General features: G+C 46.3%; 1 protein-coding gene across 2 annotated transcripts in view; it reads left to right on the plus strand.

The window, feature by feature from the left end:
- TNFRSF19 (TNF receptor superfamily member 19) overlaps positions 1-18,959 on the plus strand; it is a 105,977-nt gene that overhangs the window by 51,202 nt on the left and 35,816 nt on the right. For both annotated transcript variants that reach the window (XM_062194558.1, XM_062194559.1), the window contains exon 5: positions 2,911-2,996. In XM_062194558.1, coding sequence (XP_062050542.1) covers positions 2,911-2,996 — 86 coding nt within the window. The remainder of the gene's footprint in view (positions 1-2,910; positions 2,997-18,959) is intronic.

Consider the following 18,959-nt stretch of genomic DNA (forward strand, 5'->3'; position numbering starts at 1 on the left):
ATAGTGAGAGAGAGAGACAGAGAGAAAGGTCTTCCTTTGCCATTGGTTCACCCTCCAATGGCCGCTGCGGCCGGCGCATCACGCTGATCTGAAGCCAGGAGCCAGGTGCTTCTCCTGGTCTCCCATGAGGTGCAGGGCCCAAGGACTTGGGCCACTCTCCACTGCACTCCCGGGCCACAGCAGAGAGCTGGCCTGGAAGAGGGGCAACCGGGACAGAATCCGGCGCCCCAACCGGGACTAGAACCCGGTGTGCCGGCGCCACAGGCGGAGGATTAGCCTATTGAGCCGCGGCACCAGTGCTCCCTAATGATTAGTAATGTCGAGCATCTTTTCTATATTTTGAGAGACTGCCATATATTTATTTATTTTGAGATTTTTTTTATTGTTTGAGAAAGAGCTCCTATTCATTGCTTCATTCTCCAAATGCCCATAAGGCACCCCCAGCACACCCCCAGCCAGGATGGAAACCAGGAGTCGGGAGCTCAGTCCAGGTCTCCCACGTGGGTGGCAGGGATCCAATCACCTGAGCATCACCACTGCCTCCCTGGATCTGTATCAGTGTAAATGGGATTCAGGAGCTGGAACCAGAAGTCAAACCCAGCCATTCCAACGTGGGAAGTGGGTGTCCTAACTGGTGGCTTCACCACTAGGCCAAACGATTTCCCCTTAGCATCTTTTTCATTTGGATGTTCGTCATGTGTGTCATTTTTGGAAGAATGTCTGCTTAAGTCGTTTGCCCATTTTTTAACCAGATCTATTTGTTTGCTGTTGAGTGGTAGGAGTTCTTTGTATAATCTGGAATTAGCCCTCATCAAATATATGATTTGCAAATTTTTTTTCCATTTCCATAGGCTGCTTTTTCACCATTTTTATGAAAATCTAGTGGGAAGTCACTGTGTTACATATCATTTGGACAGATTTTCATAATCAAATAGGAAGAGAATGTTGAGCAATTGTGGAATGTACTTGGGCATTTGAAATACCCTACCTAATTTCAAATGCAAATTTTGCTTGATTCATGGAGATGATATAGATTTGTTACTGCATTATCTGAGTTCACAAAATAATTACCAGCCTGTCTTCCAGCACTTAGCCTCCATATCACTATTTTTGTCATAGAAACATGAAAAAAATCATTTGAATTCCCACCATCTGAAGCAGCTACTGTTAATATTTAGGATATAATATCCTTCCAAACATTTTTCAGTGTAAATATATCCACATAAGCATTTGTATCATCATCCATAAATTATCAAAAAGAATCTGTAGCGCTGTGTGTGTTTGCACAACAGAATAATATTATATATGCATCTCTTTGTCACTTAATATTTAATTAACCTAACAACGCATCATCATTCTGAAGGCTGCCTAGTGTTCCCTTGCTTAGGGTCTGCCAAGACTGGTCATTTCCAATGGTGGACCCGGGGATTGTGCACACTTGTGCCTGATTGACTTCTTTTATAAGCAATGCTGTGCTTGTCGTCTTACACACACAGCTTTACCCAGTCGGTTATTTCTTTAGGATAAATTTCTAGATATGAAATTACTGGGTAAAGAAAGTTAACTGTTGTATTGGGTTCTGGTGATATAGTGATAAATTGCACTCCTAAAAATGGCTATGTATATTCCAAATGGCTTTATATTTATATTTATATTTATGCCTATTTGCCTATACTTACATCAAAACTTTTCTGATTTTTCTAAGTAAAAATGATACATTTCCCTTCAACTTACATTTATTTGATTAGTAATGAAGTGAAACACTTTAATGATAAGTTTTTAAAATTTGTAGTAGCATCATGCTTTTTGATTTTAGTTGGGAACAGTTTACATTATGAAATGTTCTTTTGAGAATGTACACATTTTGCCTGTTTTTCAGTTGTTTTGTTTACCTTCACCATAATGATATTTCAGTTTTAAACTTAAATTATACATAGTAGTATAATTGGAACAATTTTACAGTTTTCTTCTTTGTTGACTGTTCATGGTGCCTTATTAGTTTGTTTTTGCTGTTCAGATGTGTTTAAAACCTGTGTGTGTGTGTGTGTGTGTGTGTGGTGGTCAAAGTTGTTCATCTCTTTCACTCTGGCTCTGAGTTTTCTTGTCATGCTTAAGAAGACATCCCCATTTCAAGAGTGCATGAGTATCTCTCCAGAATTTTCCATTGGTTTTATGATTTGCTTGGCTTTTTTTGGTATCTGCATATCAATGTTAAAAACTAGCACTTTGGGCCCGGTGTTGTGGTGTAGCAGGTAAAGCCACCACCTGTGATGCTGGCATCCCATATGGGCACTGGTCTCTGTCCTGGCTGCTCCACTACTGATCCAGCTCCCTGCTAATGGCCTGGAGAAAGCAGTAGAAGATGGCCCAAGTGCTTGGGCCCCTGCCACTCACATGGGAGACCCGGAAGAAGTTCCTGGCTACCGCCTGGCCCAACTCCAACTGTTGCGGCCATCTGGGGAATGAACCACTAGATGGAAGATCTCTCTCTATCTCTCTCTCTCTTTACCTCTCCCTCTCTGTGTAACTCTTTCAAACAAATAAATGCTTAAAAAAACAACTAGCACTTTGTAAGCTTTTTTTAGTTTAAATTACAAAAGAAATATCAAAAACCACCGTTTTCATATTCCTTCACTAACACCCCAAGTCAGAAAAAAAGTGTGAGCAGAGGGAATGACAATGTGATGTTTAGCTAATTGGTATTTCTTCAGTGTTTTGTGCCTATCAGATGGACTTTCCAAGGACATGAGTATCTAAGATGCTATTACACTTAAGCCTTTACATACATTTTCTGTTTGTTTTAAGACATAGAAGTGTAATGGAGACTGCTGGTAATTTATGACATAAGTCTTACTGGCTGAAACTGTGTGCTGAGATGTAAGAGATAACAAGGATTATTTTCTCTCCTAGGTTTTATAGGAAGACTAAACTGGTTGGATTTCAAGACATGGAGTGTGTGCCTTGTGGGGACCCCCCACCTCCCTATGAACCACACTGTGAGTATGATGCAGACGGAGCAGAGGGAAACTGCCCTTGAACAAGCTTGTCTTTTTTGAAAGCTTTGTGCCCTTGGCAGATGGAGCGAAGCCCAGGTCTCCAGTGGGGCTGGCAGTATACAGTCCTTTCCCAGGTCCCAGCAGGACAGAAAGCCCCTCAGCCGTGTGCTCAGGCGGCAGACTGTCCCTTGACTTGAATCGCAACGTGAAATACAGGTGTCTTGCTGCTGCTGGAGCCCATGTACAGCTTACCTTCTGCAAGGACAATGCAGACAACCCCAGCCTGGCCCTGGGGCTCCCAATCCTGATGGGCAATGTCTGTACCGAGACCCCATGAGTTCCCACGGTCTCCCTTCTGAGTCCCCAGACAAGATTGGGGGGTGGTCCCTGCCTTGCCAAAGAGATCCTCTCCCTCAATCATGTATCAGTAATTAGACTCTTAGCTCACTTTACTCAATGACCTTTGTTTAGAGAACTCATTGCGTACTATAGACATGGTGTATCCTTTTTTTCTCTATGTGAACATTGCCTATTAAGTGAATCATTTTGACCATGTACTTTCTTTAGCTATGAAAGGGGTTTGTTACATGTTATCAGCCTGTGTTGATTTTGAATAGGAAGAAGAGTGGCTCCTCCCTCTTCTTAATCTTAAACACAAACCTGACCAGTGAAATCCACAGGTGATGGGGCAGGAGAAGAATCAGCAGGTGGGCTCCACTTGCCTGTGCTCTACTTGTGTGCTAGTCTGTGCCAGAGCAAGCCTTCCAGGAGCTGAGCTGCACAGGACACAGGAAACAGCCGAGTCCAGGCGGAGGCGGGAGGAGGGGTGCTTTATCCCATGCACAGGTTACTCGTGGCTTTCTGGGGAGCATTGTTTTGGTGTCTTTTCCAAAGTGTGGAGTCTGTCCCCTTGCTTCTTCCTGCAGCAGAAGTCCCCCCTAAATGAATTGTAAAGGATTGCATCATTTGGTAAGGTCACATCATAAATCTCTTCCCAAGAATGTCAGGGAGATTTGCATCTGTATTATTGTGTCTTTACAAAAATGTACTACCTTCTAGTCCTCACTTGAAGTGATAGCAAAGCCAAAAATTTGGAAGGCTCTCTTTAACTTTTATAGAAATGGATAATGATCCTTAGTTTTATATAAACATCTGCCAAATGAGTTACTGCATTAACAAATGCACTATTGAACACCTGTTGTATGTCAGTCACAGTCTAGGTGCATCACTTGGCTTTGTCTCATTTATTTTTCTCAGAATCTTAGCATCTGCCCAGATCTGCAATGAGAACACTTGTCCAGAGAGGCCAGGGGCTGTCTAGAGACAGTCTTCAAAACCAGATCTCCTAACTGCAAATGCTATGCTCTTTCTACCACACGTGGCCATGGTCCACTCTGACCCATGGTTGCACACTGTGGCTTCAGGTGTCTGGTTAGCCATGGTCCAAGAATATTAAATGGATATTTTGAAAGAGGAAGACCACATTTGCATAACACGTATTACAGTATATTGTCATAACCATTGTATGTTATTATTAGTTATGTTTTTCATCTCTCACTGTGACTAATTTGTAAATTAAACTTTAGCATGTGCTTGTGTGTACAGAAAAAGATAGCATGTATAGGGTTCAGTACAATCCAGAGTTTCTAGCATCCACTGAGGGTCCTGGCAGATGAGGAGGGATTACTGTACTGCCTCTTTAAGAAAAACCAAACTATCTCATCTGTCCCATGTGTTACTTTTTCTTGTGTTATTTGCTTTCACGTCTGTCATTTAATGAAAACTCCAAAAATAACACATAAGGAGCCTTGAAAGAACCTCTTTATGCCATTGCCCAGCCCATAAAAGTCTTGTCCTTGTACTTGTTACAATACGGTGCCCTGGTCCTGCCAGTGGTTCAGCACTGCTCATGTGGCCTAGAAGGCAAGTTAAGATGATGCACTTTGGGGCAGGCATGTGGCCTGGTGGCTAAGATGCCAGGTAAGACATCCTTGTCCCGTATCCGAGTGCCTGGGTTCAGGGCATGTGGCTCCATCCTCGTTCCAGCTCCCTACCAGTATGGACCACAGGAAGAGGCAGGTGATGGCTCAAGTAGCTGGGGGACCTGAATTGAGTTCCCTGCTCCCAGCTTCAGCTCCAGCTGATCCCTGGCCATTGCCGGCATTTGGAGACTGAACCCACAGATGGGAGAGCTCTTTCTATCTCCCTGCCTCTCAAATAAGTAATTCTATTTAGCTTTCAAAAAAAAAATAGATTATGGATCACGCATTGTGGCACAGCAGGGTAAGCCACTGTTTACAACACCTACATATTATATCAGAATGTGGGTCTGCGTTCCAGCTACTGTGTGTTTCCAATCTAGCTTCCTGCTTATGTGCCTGGGAAGCAGCAGGCGATGGCCTAAGTACCTGGGCCCCTGCCACCCTCACAGGAGACCTGATGGAGTTTCTGGCTCCTGGCTGCAGCCTGGCCCAGTCCTGGCTGTGTGGACATTTGAGGAGTAAACCAGCAGATGGAAGATCTCACTGTCTCTCTCCCCACCCCACCCCCACCCCGCCGTCTCCCTCTGTCACACTGCCTTTGAATTAAAATAAACATTTAAAAGAAAGATTACACACTTCAACCCAGATGACCATGTGGAGATGTAATCTGGTGTTGCCCAGTTCGCAGCTGAGAAATCCTGGGGTTTTTTCCCCGTGTGCTTTGCTGAGGGTTTGAATTTTCTGCCTTTGGAGTCCTGGTAAACCTCACAAGTGAGCCTCTGAATACAGAGTCTACTCGCAGATTTTCATGTCTTGGGAAGTCCTTCGTCCTAGCTTTGGGGAAAAAAGTCAGTCGGCTTTATTCACATATACAGAGATATTTAGATCTATTGCTCCATGTGTGGGACTTTTCGGAAAGCAAAGCAAACTAATTTGTCAAAGGCCGGTGAGTGGTGTGCACAGCTCAGAGCCTTTCAACTCCCCTAGCCAGAGAGTCTGGTGGTCTCAGGGAACGTTATCCCTTATCTCTGTCAAAGGAAGTTTGCTGCCTTTGGCACCACGCTTGGGAATGGCTCCAGAATACAGCTAATCCCCTCAAAAGAGATCTTGAAGTCTTTGGAGGAAATTATGCAAGGCGTCTTGTGTTTTCATTTCTTCCGCTTTGGGCTTTACAACTCACCCACAAAGAGCTGCTTCTTTGGTGGTTTTTCCCATCTGAGGAGTTCCTGCACCATTTGGCCTCTTAGCTATGAGAAAGTGACACCTCCCATGCTTTCTCAAGGGATACGTTTTGTTTCAAGGATCCAGGAGGGATCAGCGTTGTGGTGCATCGGATTGTAAGCACCGGTTTTTGAGTCCCAGATGCTCGGCTTCCAATCCAGCTCCCTGCTATGCACCTGGGAAAGCAGCAGATGGTGGCCCCCAAGTGCTTGGGCCCCTGCTACCCATGTGGGAGACCTGGATGGCGTTCCTGGCTCCTGGCTCCCACCTGGCAGAGATCTGGCAGTGCAGGCTTTTGGGGAATGATCCAGCAAATGGAAGATCTCTCTGTCTCTCCCTCTCTCTGTGTCACTCTGCTTTTCAAATAAATCTTAAAAATAAATAAATAAATAAATAAATAAATGTATACGAGGTACGGGGGGCTACCACTTCCCAGAGCCCCAGAGTATCACAGGCCTTCAGGAGAATATCAGCAGGGTCTGGTTCAGTGCCTTTGTCCTGAGGGGCGGGCTTCTTCATGTACTGTACGTGTAGCTCGTGTCTTGTTCTCTTGAACAACTATGGCCATGAGCCACATTGGGGCATTTTGCTCAACAGAGGGCTGCATATATGACAGTGTCCCATAAGATTATAATGGAGCTGAAAATTCTCTATCCCCTGGCATTTTTACTGTACCTTTTCTATATTTAGATACACAAATACTTACCACTGGGTGACAGTGGCTTACACTGTGCAGACTGCTAGCCTGGGAGCATTGGCTAAGCCACGTAGCCTGGGTGTGCAGTGGGCTAGACCGTGTGTGTGTGTGTGTGTAAGTGCCTTCTGTGGTGTTGGCACAACGATGAAATCACTTGATGCTGCATTTCTTAGAATATAGTCCTGTGTGAAGCAGTGCCAGGCACACGTGCGGCGCAGGCAGACCCTTTGCAGTCTAGCTTGGGAGGTGTTGAACAGCGACTCCAGTATTCACGAGCTTCACCCAAAAATGCCAGATGGGACAGTGACCAGTCTGTGTCTGGCAGCACCCTGGTGCTCTAACAGTGTTTAGAGAGCAATGAGTGACGTGGGGTGCTGGGGGTGGCTTTCCTTAACACTGGCTTTTGAGCTGTGAGCTAAGGGATTGGCCAAGGGCCCATGTTGTGGAGCAGTGGGTTAAGCTGCTTCTTGCTACACCAGCATCCCAGCTGCTTCACTTCCAGTCAGCTCCCTGCTAGTGCACCTGGGAAAGCAGCAGAAGTTGACCCAAGTACTTGGGCCCCTGTCGCCCACATGGAAGATTCGGCTGGAGTTCCAGGCTCCTGGCTTCCGCCTAGCCAAGCCCCAGCCACTGAGGCCATTTGGGGAGTGAATCAGCGGATGGAAGATCTCTCTCTCTTTCTCTCTCTCTCTCCTTCCTTCACTCTGTTAACTCTGCCTTTCAAACAAATACATAAATACATATGTAAACAAATACATAAATCTTTCAAAAATTATAAAAAGTACTAAAGGATTGGCCAAAAGAATACGAGCCTGAAAAATGAGGCTAAATGGAGGAGCTGCAGAAGGAGGAACTCGTGTCCTGCAGCTCTGAGTGCTGTCTACAGATCAAGGCAGTGGCCGATGCTGGACGTGACCTTCGTCCCGGCACCCTGCAGGTCTTTGATCACAGCCACAAAAGCTAAATGGAATCCCCATTAGGAGGAAATGAGAAGCCAGTGTAAGGGAAGGAATGGAGACAGCCAGGATAGGTGGCGCTGTCGCGTGTCTGTGAGCAAGGGCAGGTGGCAGCCAGGCTGCTGTTTTGCTTTTTTGTTTCTTACCATCATGTGTCACATAACGGGGGAGACGCGTTCTGAGAAATGCAGCACTCGGCGATTTGGTCACTGTCTGAGCATCCCGGAGTTTCTCTCTCTCTCTCTCTCTTTTTATTTTTTAATGACTTATTTATTTATTTGAAACTCAGAGTTACACAGAGAAAGGAGAGGCAGAGAGAGAGAAAGGTCTTCTATCCAATGGTTCACTCCCCAGATGGCCGCAACAGCCGGAGCTGTGCCGATCCGAAGCCAGGAGCAGGTGCTTCCTCCTGGTCTCCCACATGGGTGCAGGGGCCCAAGGACTTGGGCCATCTTCTACTGCTTTCACAGGCCATAGCTGAGAGCTGGATGGGAAGTGGAGCAGCCGGGTCTCGAACCGGCACCCATATGGGATTCCAGAGCTTCAGGCCTGGGCATTAACCCCCTGCACCACAACGCCGGCCCCAAATCCTGCCATGACACCACTGGACAGTGTATCTAACCGTGTGCAGCTGCTGCTGTGTCATCCCCAGTCTGCCGTTGGCTGGAAGGGCCTCCTGTGATTCCTGTGTGTGAAGATGGAAGGGAGGTTGAGCGAGATTGTCCGTGGTCTGAAACTGGGGGAGCGACCCCAAAGCACAGGTGACGAATTGGTCTTCTCCCTGGAAGGAGGGTGGCCCCTGCTGTGCCCAGAGGCAGGAGGGTGGGGATCCATGACCGCCAAGAGTGAGACAGGAGCCAAGGAACTCAGCAGCCAAAAGGAAGAGCAGGTGTTCGAGGTTCTCATTGCAGAGGGGGTGGGGGTGGATTCGGGGAAAGGGTGGCTTTCCCGGTAGCGACGAGAGTGCAGCTGAAGTCTGTGGCCATGGCGAGGCGAAGCTGAAGTCTTCCCCGCAATGTGGCATCACCTGGGGCCTCAGCCACGGGGAGGAGTGAGGCTGCCACTGAGGCTGCCCCTGGACACGTGTAGGTCACACCCTAAATGGGTTGCCCTTGGTGAGCCACAAACAAGTCTCCAAAAACGCAAGGCTGCCAGAGTAGTAATAACACAGAAATGACTGTACAGGAATGCAAACATATTCTCCTATATTCATGGAATCACTGAAACAAACCAGGCAACAGCAGACAATAAGCTAGGAGCTCCCCAAGCTTCCGTCCCTGTCCCAGGGGCCAGCCCCATCCCCTTGTCTGGGGTGATGTTGGCAAGTGTCGGGACTCCCCCAGGGGTCATCATTTCTTGCTGTGGAGTGGAGGGGTCCCTGCCTGCTAAGGTTGCTGGGGGTACTAAGTGAGACCGCAGATGGAAACAGCTTAGCACTGGCTCCGGCAACCCACAGGATCTCTAAGCTGTTGGCTGCCTTCCTTGCTCCTTCTGGTGTGCAGTGCATTTGGGGTGCCTCCCAGCATCTTGGGGGAGTGCTGTCTTGAGGGAGAAGTTGATGACTGCCCAGGAAGTGTGGCATTGAACTGAGGCAGTGGTTCAAAGGACAGCGATGAGGTTAGCACTGTGTGTGGACAGCTCTGCTAAACAGGAAATGACGTACTGGGGACTGAGGAAAATTCAGAGAACACATGAGTTCTGTGCGGGTGAAATGTGTAACCAAGAATGCCTAGGCCGGCGCTGCAGCTCACTAGGCTAATTCTCCGCCTGCAGCACCAGCACTCCAGGTTCTAGTCCCGGTTGGGGCTCCCGATTCTGTCCCAGTTGCCCCTCTTCCAGGTCAGCTCTCTGCTGTGGCCTGGGAAGGCAGTGGAGGATGGCCCAAGTGCTTGGGCCCTGTACCCACATGGGAGATCAGGAGAAGCACCTGGCTCCTGCCTTTGGATCAGCGCAGTGCGCCAGCTGCAGTGGCCATCAGGGAGTGAACCAATGGAAAAAGGAAGACCTTTCTCTCTGTCTCTCTCTCTCTCACTGTCCACTCTGCCTATAAAAAAAAAGAAAGAAAGAAAGAAAGAAAGAAAGAAAGAAAGAAAGAAAGAAAGAAAGAAAGAAAAAAAGAAAGAAAGGAAGGAAGAAAGAAAGAAGAGAAATACATTAAAAACAAACAAACAAGAAAGAAGTTTCTCTTCCTCTATCCATTAGAGCAGTCCGGAGCAGTACTGAAAATACAGTGTCTGTGAGAGACAGTAGAATCAGGTAGAACACAGCTTGAGACCCAATGCCAGAAGTTTCGGTTTCACAGCTGTGCTTGGGCAAATCATCTCCTGCTTTGAACTTCCCTTTACAAGATAATAATACCCATGTCTGTCGATTCTGGATAGAACTCAGTGCACTGGGATCCAGTAACATGATGGCTGCCCCAGGCTAAGCTCAGTTGTGGCTACCTGTATACCTGCTGATGGCCCCATCAGCTTCCACCCCCATGGCCCTCAGCCCAGGGTGTGCTGCGTGGAGGCTTTGGTGTTTGAGAACCACGGGATGCATCTGGCCATTAGGTTTGTCTTACTGGTGCTTCACCTCCACGGCGGGGTGAACCCTGGCCATGGAGAAAGGAGCTGCCTTGGAGTCCGGTGCTGTTCGTGCTCCAGTAGCCAGACTGCCAGGTGGAGGGGACCTGACCTACACCGGCCCCAATCCTATCTATTCCATTCCCAAAGCCTCAAGCCCGACGTCCTACCAACGAACTCTAAGCACCTCTGCAAGTAATATCAGTCCACCCACATGCTCTCTCCACTCGCTCGTACCATGCGTCCGTGACAGTAATTCGTTGGGTCTGGAGCAGAGGGCAGATGGGTGGCATTATGTAAACCCAGATGAGTAAGATACACCCAAGGGGCCAGTGTTGTGGCGGAGCGGGCAAAGCCGCCACCTGCCACGCCAGCATCCCAAACAGCCACAGGTTCATGTCTTGGCTGCTCTGCTTCTGATTCAGCTCCCTGCTAACGGCCTAGAATTAAAAGCCACCCTGTACATAGAAATCCCAACTGCAAGCTTTGCTCTGATCCTATTCTGTCTTTAGTTCCTAATCACAGGCACCCATTTCGAACATTCAGGAGAAATAGGGAAAACACACAAGAAATTTTAGACTTGTATCCTGCCTCGGGGCTGATAAGAAATGCGGATTTTGTAGGATCTCTTTGAGCAATGTTTACTTAATTTGGACCGAATACTGTGGTTGGAACAAATGGATTTGGAAAAATGCAAAGCGGTTTTCATCAGAGTACAACTTTATTTAAGTATGTTTAACCTAGATGTTTGCTTTGTTCTTGGGAGCTTTGTAAAACAAGCCGCGTGATCCTAAGAGATAAGCAATCAGATAAATCACCGGGTGGGAGAACCAGCATGACCTCTGTGCGCTTGCAGCGATTAGGAATTTTGCATGGCTCAATACTCCCAGCAAACAATCAACAGTTCCTGGTACCCAGAAACAGCAAATCACAGTATCAAAAAAATGAAGATTTTTCCTAGGAAGTTTAACATATCCAACACAGACGATTTCAAAGCATGCTTTCAACAGAAATTTCTGCTCATTAATGAAAATTTTTAAAGTTTAGTAGGAAAAAAGAGTAGGGACACCAGCCGTCCCCTAAACAAAACATTTCCAACGTTAGAGCATTGCAAAGCAACTACAGCATTTCAACATTCCTCTCTGCGGTCTTTTTCTCCGTCTGTACCACTGATGTCTTTTGATCTCCTTTCACATCACATGCAGCTTTTTCTCACACTATTCATGCGCATTGCTTGGATGACTTTATTGAGTGAAGTGTCTTTGGACTAAGTTGGACTTGGAGAATTGCCTGTATTGCACATGACATTCACCTTCTTTGCAGGATGCCTTACTACATTCACGTAGTTACACCAGTTGGGGCCCACAAGTGTGTTTATAGATCCAAAAGCACAATGCAAGGGCATTTCACAAAAATGGAATTAAAATAGACTTTTTTTGGTGCAAAGCATTTTGAAATCCTTGCATAGCTTTCTGATAATATGGGTTTTCCATGAACTTTTGGGAAAACCCTGCTATTTTTGACTCTTGACATGCAATGCTGAGTGCCTGCTACACATCTCTTTTCAAGAAGACCAACATATATTTGAGAGAAATTCAAAACCTTTTGACAAGCACTACCAATAAGGGTTTCAGGTTTTCTTTAAGTGGGGGGAGGGGAATGGGAGGAGACACAAGTTCCTGGCTGCCTTGACTTCAGTTGCTTCCTGAATGTGTCAGCCAGCTCAGCACTGGGGTTCAGCAGCCAGTCCCTGGTCTTCTCCCAGCACCCAGTGCTCGTCATCCTGGGGACATTAAACACCTGTTGGATCTGCTCAGAGCAAATGACAACATAACGAGATGCAGCAGCTATGCATGTCATCCTACATTTACTGGGGACAGTGGGTGATTTCGATTCTGTGCCTGTATGGTTTTCTGTGTCGGCAGCAGGGTTCTTCTGATGAGTTAGCTAATATTTAGTGGGCTGCCTTTCCAGAATACTTGCTGGAGCCTCTGCAGTGTGGGTCCGCAAAGCCAGTCTGTCCTAATTAGAAGGGCTCAGCTTACTGAGGTCTTTCCAAGTCGGCTGTGGTCCTCAGACCAAGACTCCTCCGTGTCGGGCCAGGGGGTGTAGCTCGTGGAGCCTGGGTTTGGGGTTTGTCTTGGGATCGGGTGGGTACAGCTGCTGCGTATTTTAAAGAAATCCTAATACAACTGAGAAGATTGGGGATGGGGGTCTCCGGATAGGGAAACCTGCAGACGTCAGCTCTTCCGTGCTCAGCACAGCTCTCAGGGGAGGGCACAGGAAGACAGAGAGAGCCGAGGAAGCTCAGCAGACACAACAGCCCATGGCTTATGGGCTAGACAGAGCCAGCCCTGCAGGGACATGGGAAGCAGGGATTGCCTGTGGTCTCCCGTCACACAGAGTCTGGGTTAAGGCACTATGGTGCCTTCTGTCCCACCTTCCGCTGTCTGCAGTCCCCTGCTTCTACGTCTCTTGTCTTTGGCGGTGCCGTGTGTGCTTTTGCTATTTGATTGAGAAGTAACATGAAATAGTAGTGGTTCTAAGTTGCTTTCACGGAAATGCAGTAAATTCAGCTGATAATTCAAAAATCCACCAGGTCTCCCTGCAGAGTCTCAGCTCCGTGTACTGGGCGGATGCCTCTCAGTAGTGCTCCGATGGAGTCGTTGATTTTTGGTTGTAAGCGTTGCTCTACCAAACCAAACCAGCCGCAGTGGAGGGAATTGGAAGAGAGGAAAGAAGCCGACTGGAGGCCGAGAGTTGGATGCAGTGAGGTGCAAGGGCGTCCAACAGTCTCCGAGTGGGGAGTCAGGACACCCTGTGTTCTTGTGCCATGTAGCACATCCTCACGTGTGACCCTGAGACTGTCCCTCCAGTGTCACTCAGAACCATAATTAGAGTTCTCATTATTAGTCTGGGCCCCAAAAAGCGGTGGGGCAATGATCACATTGCATTAGCTGAAGTATTTTTAAGAAAGCTGTTGTTATTCATTTTAGGATGATTTTCTATCAAAAATAGTTCATCCTTTTTTAAAAACTTATTTGCTTACCAAGGTCCAGAATTGTTCTCCAAAAATATTTTGTGGGTTTGTTATCACTCCTATTTTCTGAGGATGCTGAAAATAGCCAGGCAATTTAAACATCTTAGAGAATAGTGCACCGTCAGTGTAATTGCTTTGTATGATTATTTAGCTGTTTCAAATATGAATCCTCCAGGTATCTCTCCTTAGCCCTAGTTTCACTAACGTTATAGAAATCAGAAGATTCTTTAAAAGGTTTCTGAAACCTACGTGCTCTGCATTCATTCTGTTCTCCCCATATAAAATTGCTTAATATCTATAAGCCATTACCTCTGTCACAAGTGAAAAGGACAAGGAAAAGTTAGTGCCTCGACTGAGCAGGTGGACCGCCTCCCTGGTTCCGGTGCTTTTGAGGGTGCTGTTTTCTGGGACAGTCGGGGAGACGCAGGGGTCCAGAGCAGAGGCCTTGGGAGCCCGCAAGCTTTGATCAGGCCTCTGAGAACAGTAGCAGTTGAATATTATCCAGTCTCCAATAAATCTACTCCTGTAGCTTTCGATCCTCAGCCTCTTTTAGACGTTTCAAGCTAATGGGCTGGCTTACATATTTACTCACAAAGAAGCAGGCTGTGTGTTTTGAAAGGGCATCACTAAATTAAGTGAATTCTACATTAAGGATTGTTTATCTAAAAATATATCCAGTCGAGCAGGCCACTTGCACTAAGTTGTGGGCTTTTACAAATGGATCAGTGATTTGTGTGTGTATCCATTAAATGTGCAAAATAAATAGATATGAGCTCATGGGGAAAAGCCATCTAAGAGTGGAAGTTGGGACTCAGAGGTCCTCCTTTTCATACGGGGAGCATTTACTCTCTTGCAGGATGTGTGCCAGAGTCGGCTCTGTGTGTGCTGCAGGCTCACATTCTAAAGGAGACCAAGCCCTGTGGCCTTACCCCACGGATTGAGATCCCTCTGTCTTTAAACACGGGCGAATGTCTGGCCACTGTCTCAACTGCCTAAGGAGTGGGGGGTTAACTTGAGAAACATGGTTCTGAGAAGGGAAAAGAGAAGCACCAGCAGAGTGTAAAACGGCAAATGCTTCTGCAGCTCATTCCAAATGCTTCGTCTGCCTTTCCCAGCCTCCCTCTCAGTAATTCTCCGAGGTGTGTGTTTTGTTAGAATCCTCACGTCAAATGGAGGAAAGGGTCACTTGGAAGAGGAGCTGGGATTCTCACCCAAGTCTGTCTAACAGCACAGACACCAAGGCCAATACCACCTCTCCAGGCAGATTCCGCGGGACCAGAATTAACAGACCATGTGACCATGGGAGATTGGCCCAGGACCCCCCACGAACAGCAAAGTCCGCAGATGTTCAAGTCTCCTACATAAGATGATATAGGATTTTCACTTAATCTATGCAATACTCCAATATACTTTTTTAAAAGATTTTATTTATTTATTTGACACTTAGAGTTATAGACAGTGAGAGGGAGAGACAGAGAGAGGTCTTCCATCTGCTGGTTTACTCCCCAAATGACCGCAACGGCTGGAGCTGGGCCAATCTCCCCCGCGGGTACAGGGGCCCAAGCACTTGGGTCATCCTCTCCTGCTTTCCCAGGCACAGCAGAGAGCCAAATCTGAAGAGGATCAGTTGGGACTCGAACTGGCACCCATATTGGATGCTGGTGCCCCAGGTAGAAAATTAACCTACTGCACCACAGCGCCGGTTCCCAATATACTTTAGATCATTTCTATAACACCTAATACAAGGCAAACATTGTATTAATAATGCTGGGGCCGGAGCAGTGGTGCAGCGGGTTAACACCCTGGCCTAAAGCGCCGGCATCCTATATGGGCGCTGGTTCAAGACCCGGCTGCTCCACTTCCAATCCAGCTCTCTGCTGTGGCCTGGGAAAGCAGTAGAAGATGGCCCAAGTCCTTGGGCCCTTGCATCCACGTGGGAGACCTGGAAGAAGCTCCTGGCTCCTGGATTCGGATCGGCGCAGCTCCGGCCATTGCGGCCAGTTGGGGAGTGAACCATCGGATGGAAGACCCCTCTCTCTCTCTGCCTCTCCTCTCTCTGTGTAACTCTGCTTTTCAAATAAATAAATTTTTTTAAAAATAATGCTTACACTGTATTGCTTAGGGAAATAATAACAAGAAAAAGATCTGCACATGTTGAGTGCAGACACAATTTTTCAGTACTGTAATTTAAAAATTGAGGAAAAAAATCAACAACCGTAAATGAGCTGTAGGGGCCACTTTGTGGCACAGCAGATTAAGCTGTCGCCTGTGTCCCGGGAATCCCCTAAGTGCGCCAATTCTAGAAGCTGCACTGCTTCTGATCCAGTTTCCTGCACCTCGGAAGCAGTGGAAGAAAGCAGGACCCAAATCTTCAGCCCCTGCCACCCATGTGGGAGACCCACTTGGAGTTCTTGGCTCCTGGCCTCAGCCTGGCCCCAGCCCTGACTGTCAGAACTGCTTGGGGCATGAACCAGCAGATGGAAGATCTCTCTCTCTTCCTGTCTCTCCCTCTCTCTCTGTACGTCTTTCAAATAAATGCTAAATCTTAAAAAAAAAAATAAAATAAAAAGGAAATGGAATATAGAGGGCCAGTGCTGTGCCACAGAAGGTAAAGCCACCGTCTGCAGTACCAGCATCCCATATGGCACCAGTTCAAGTTCCAACTGCTCTACTTCCAACCCAACTCCCTGCTAAAGTGCCTGGGAAAGCAGCAGAAGATGTCCAGGTGCTTGGGTCCCTGTACCTACATGGGAGACCCAGAAGAAGCTCCTGGCTCCAGACTTCAACCTAGCCCAACTCTGGCCATTGCAGCCATTTGGGGAGTGAACCAGTGGATAAAAGTGGATGGAAGATTCTCTCTCTCTCTCTCTCTCTCTCTCTCTCTGCTTCTCTCTCTCTGTACTTCTGCATTTCAAATAAATAAATAAATCTTTTTTAAAAAAAGAAAATGTAGCAGAACATTAAAAATGGGAGCTTAAAGTAAAATTTCACACAGGAATTAAATTTTTAAGACAATATCCCACCTTGTGCTTTACAAATATTATTTTAACTGCTCCATTTATTTTAACCATCTCAGAGTATGTTATAGGTTCATGAGAGTTTTATTTTGTATTATAAATCATGTAGTAATGTTCTTCATTAAATATTCAAGAAACGTCTTTTTTTGATACTTACATGATTGTAATTTTAAAAATGAAGGATTCATTCTCTTTTTTAAACTCTTCCAACGTATTTTTTAAGCTTTACTGAAATACGATTTACATACTAGAAAGTGCAGCAAGTGTACAAGTCAGCAAGTTTTGACATGTGTGCATGACGTGATCCTGTCCCCAGGGAAGACACGGGACACTTGTGGTTCTTTTGAAGTGTTGGCTGTCTGAAGCAGTGGCCCCAGAGGCCTTCGCTCTGTGAACTGTCTCAAGGATGCGGTCTACGCATCTTCTGGTTCTCTTACTATTTTAGAATTCACGCACGCCTGTCTTAGTATGTTCTTTCCAGGTTTCGTTTTCCATCAAGAGCCTAAAGAGTTATAGCACGAAATGTTGTGTTGCAGTGACTTTCTGCAAACTCTTCGGGAGTGAACTTTTAAAAACGTCTTTGAAGTCAGTAATTGCTGGAAAGCTTTCCGGTGGGCCTGTGGTCACAGGAGGCACACTTCACGTGAAAGGGGAAAAATCGCTTCAGACAGTTCTTGCGATTTGGCTTCGGGGACTGGGGAAGTATGACAGGAAGTACCTGTTGCACATCGTTTGCAAAGTGCTTCACACAGACAAGTCTCGCACGTGGTACATCATCTGAGGAGCAGCTTGTTTGCCCACCTCGTGACAGCAATCTTCCCTGCCTACAGCATCTTGAGCATGGATCAGGGCACTGTGGGCCTTGAGGTCAAAAACCACAGGCTGGATTCCCAGGCCTCAGGGAGCAGGCATCCTAATGCTCCAGGAGTTGGGAGTGTTATTTCCAAAAAGACATTGAGGAGAGGCCTAAGGCGGGGACAAGGCAGCAACAACTCAGAGAGACTGGAACCCAGTGAGAGAGGTAGATAAACTGGGGAGTGGGGTGTAGACCAAGGAGGGCTCGCAGGCCATGGAAGATTCTCCTGCGAGATGGCAAATGCTTTGTTGGAACTGATGTGATCGGACTTTTAGGTGAGCCTCTGACTGCTTTGGAAAATACAGTTCAGGGAGCAAGGGAGGAAGCCGGACGTAAATATTTTAGTTAAGCAAAAGATTTTTAGCTGATACGATAAACATATCCACTTTGAGGAACAACTTCTACCTGTTTCTCAATAGTTGGCGGTTTAACTCCATTGAATTAATTTAAATAATTTCATTTGAGTTGTCTAATTATTAGTTATATATTAATTATATGATGATATTAGTTATACAGTCAGCCCTTCGTAGCCACAGCTCCACAGCTGCGGATTCAACCAACCACAAATCAAAAATATTGGGGGGAAAAATGTGTGCTGAACACGTACAAACTTTTTCCTGCCATTATTCTCTAAGCAGTAGGATGTAATAACCATTTGCGTAGCATTTACATTGTACTAGGTATTAACATCTAGAAATGGTTTAAAGTATTTGGGAGCACATGTGTAAGTTCTGTGCAAATACTGAGACCTTTTATGTAAGGGCCTTGAACGTCTGTGGTGTCGGAATCCACAGGGGGATGGGTGATTGTGGAACAAGTTCCCCACAGGCACCAAAAGACAACTGTGTTTTGTTTGCTCCTACGATGTCAATGACAATTACAGAAAAACAGCATTTGGGCTTTTTTTTTTCCTAAACTCGGGCAAAACACACATTTGGAAGAGGTTAACTTAAGATTTTTACATCATCAAATGTTTTCTGTTATTTTCAGCCTTGGGGACACAGATAGAAGTCTGAAAATTAAAATCAGGACAGTTCTGTCTAACCTCTAACACTAATTAGTACTGAAAAGACTTTCACATGGCTACTCTTTTGATCATCCCAAGACTGATGCAAACCAGTATCTACTTGATGTTTATTTCTTGTTTGCTTTTTTATTTTATTTATTTGAAAGGCACAGAGACAGGCAGACAGACAGAGATCTCCTATTCCATCTGCTGGTTCACTCTCCAAATGCCCTCAACAGCCAGTGCTGGGTCAGATGGAAGCCACAAGCCAGAAACCCAGTCTGGGTCTCCCACATGGATGTCAGGGACCCAGCCTCTTAAGCTATCACCTGCTGCCCCTGAAGATGCACAGAAGGCTAGAATTGGGAGCAAAGCCAAGACCATACCCCAGGCACTCTGGTATGGGCTACAGCCATTCCAACCAGTGTGTTAACCACTGTGCCAATGCATGCCCTACTTGACATGCTTTGTGGACTAACTCACTCAACCTCACTGTGAAAAAGGCTTGATTCTGAGTCCTGGTCCTAACACCTAACGTTCTGACATGTTATGTAGTATTTCTGGTCCCCTTTTATTCAGGTACTAAATGAAGATTCTAATACTTATAGAAGAGGCAGTAAA

Source organism: Lepus europaeus, chromosome 6 (genome assembly GCF_033115175.1).
Source record: "Lepus europaeus isolate LE1 chromosome 6, mLepTim1.pri, whole genome shotgun sequence".
NCBI lineage: Eukaryota > Metazoa > Chordata > Mammalia > Lagomorpha > Leporidae > Lepus > Lepus europaeus.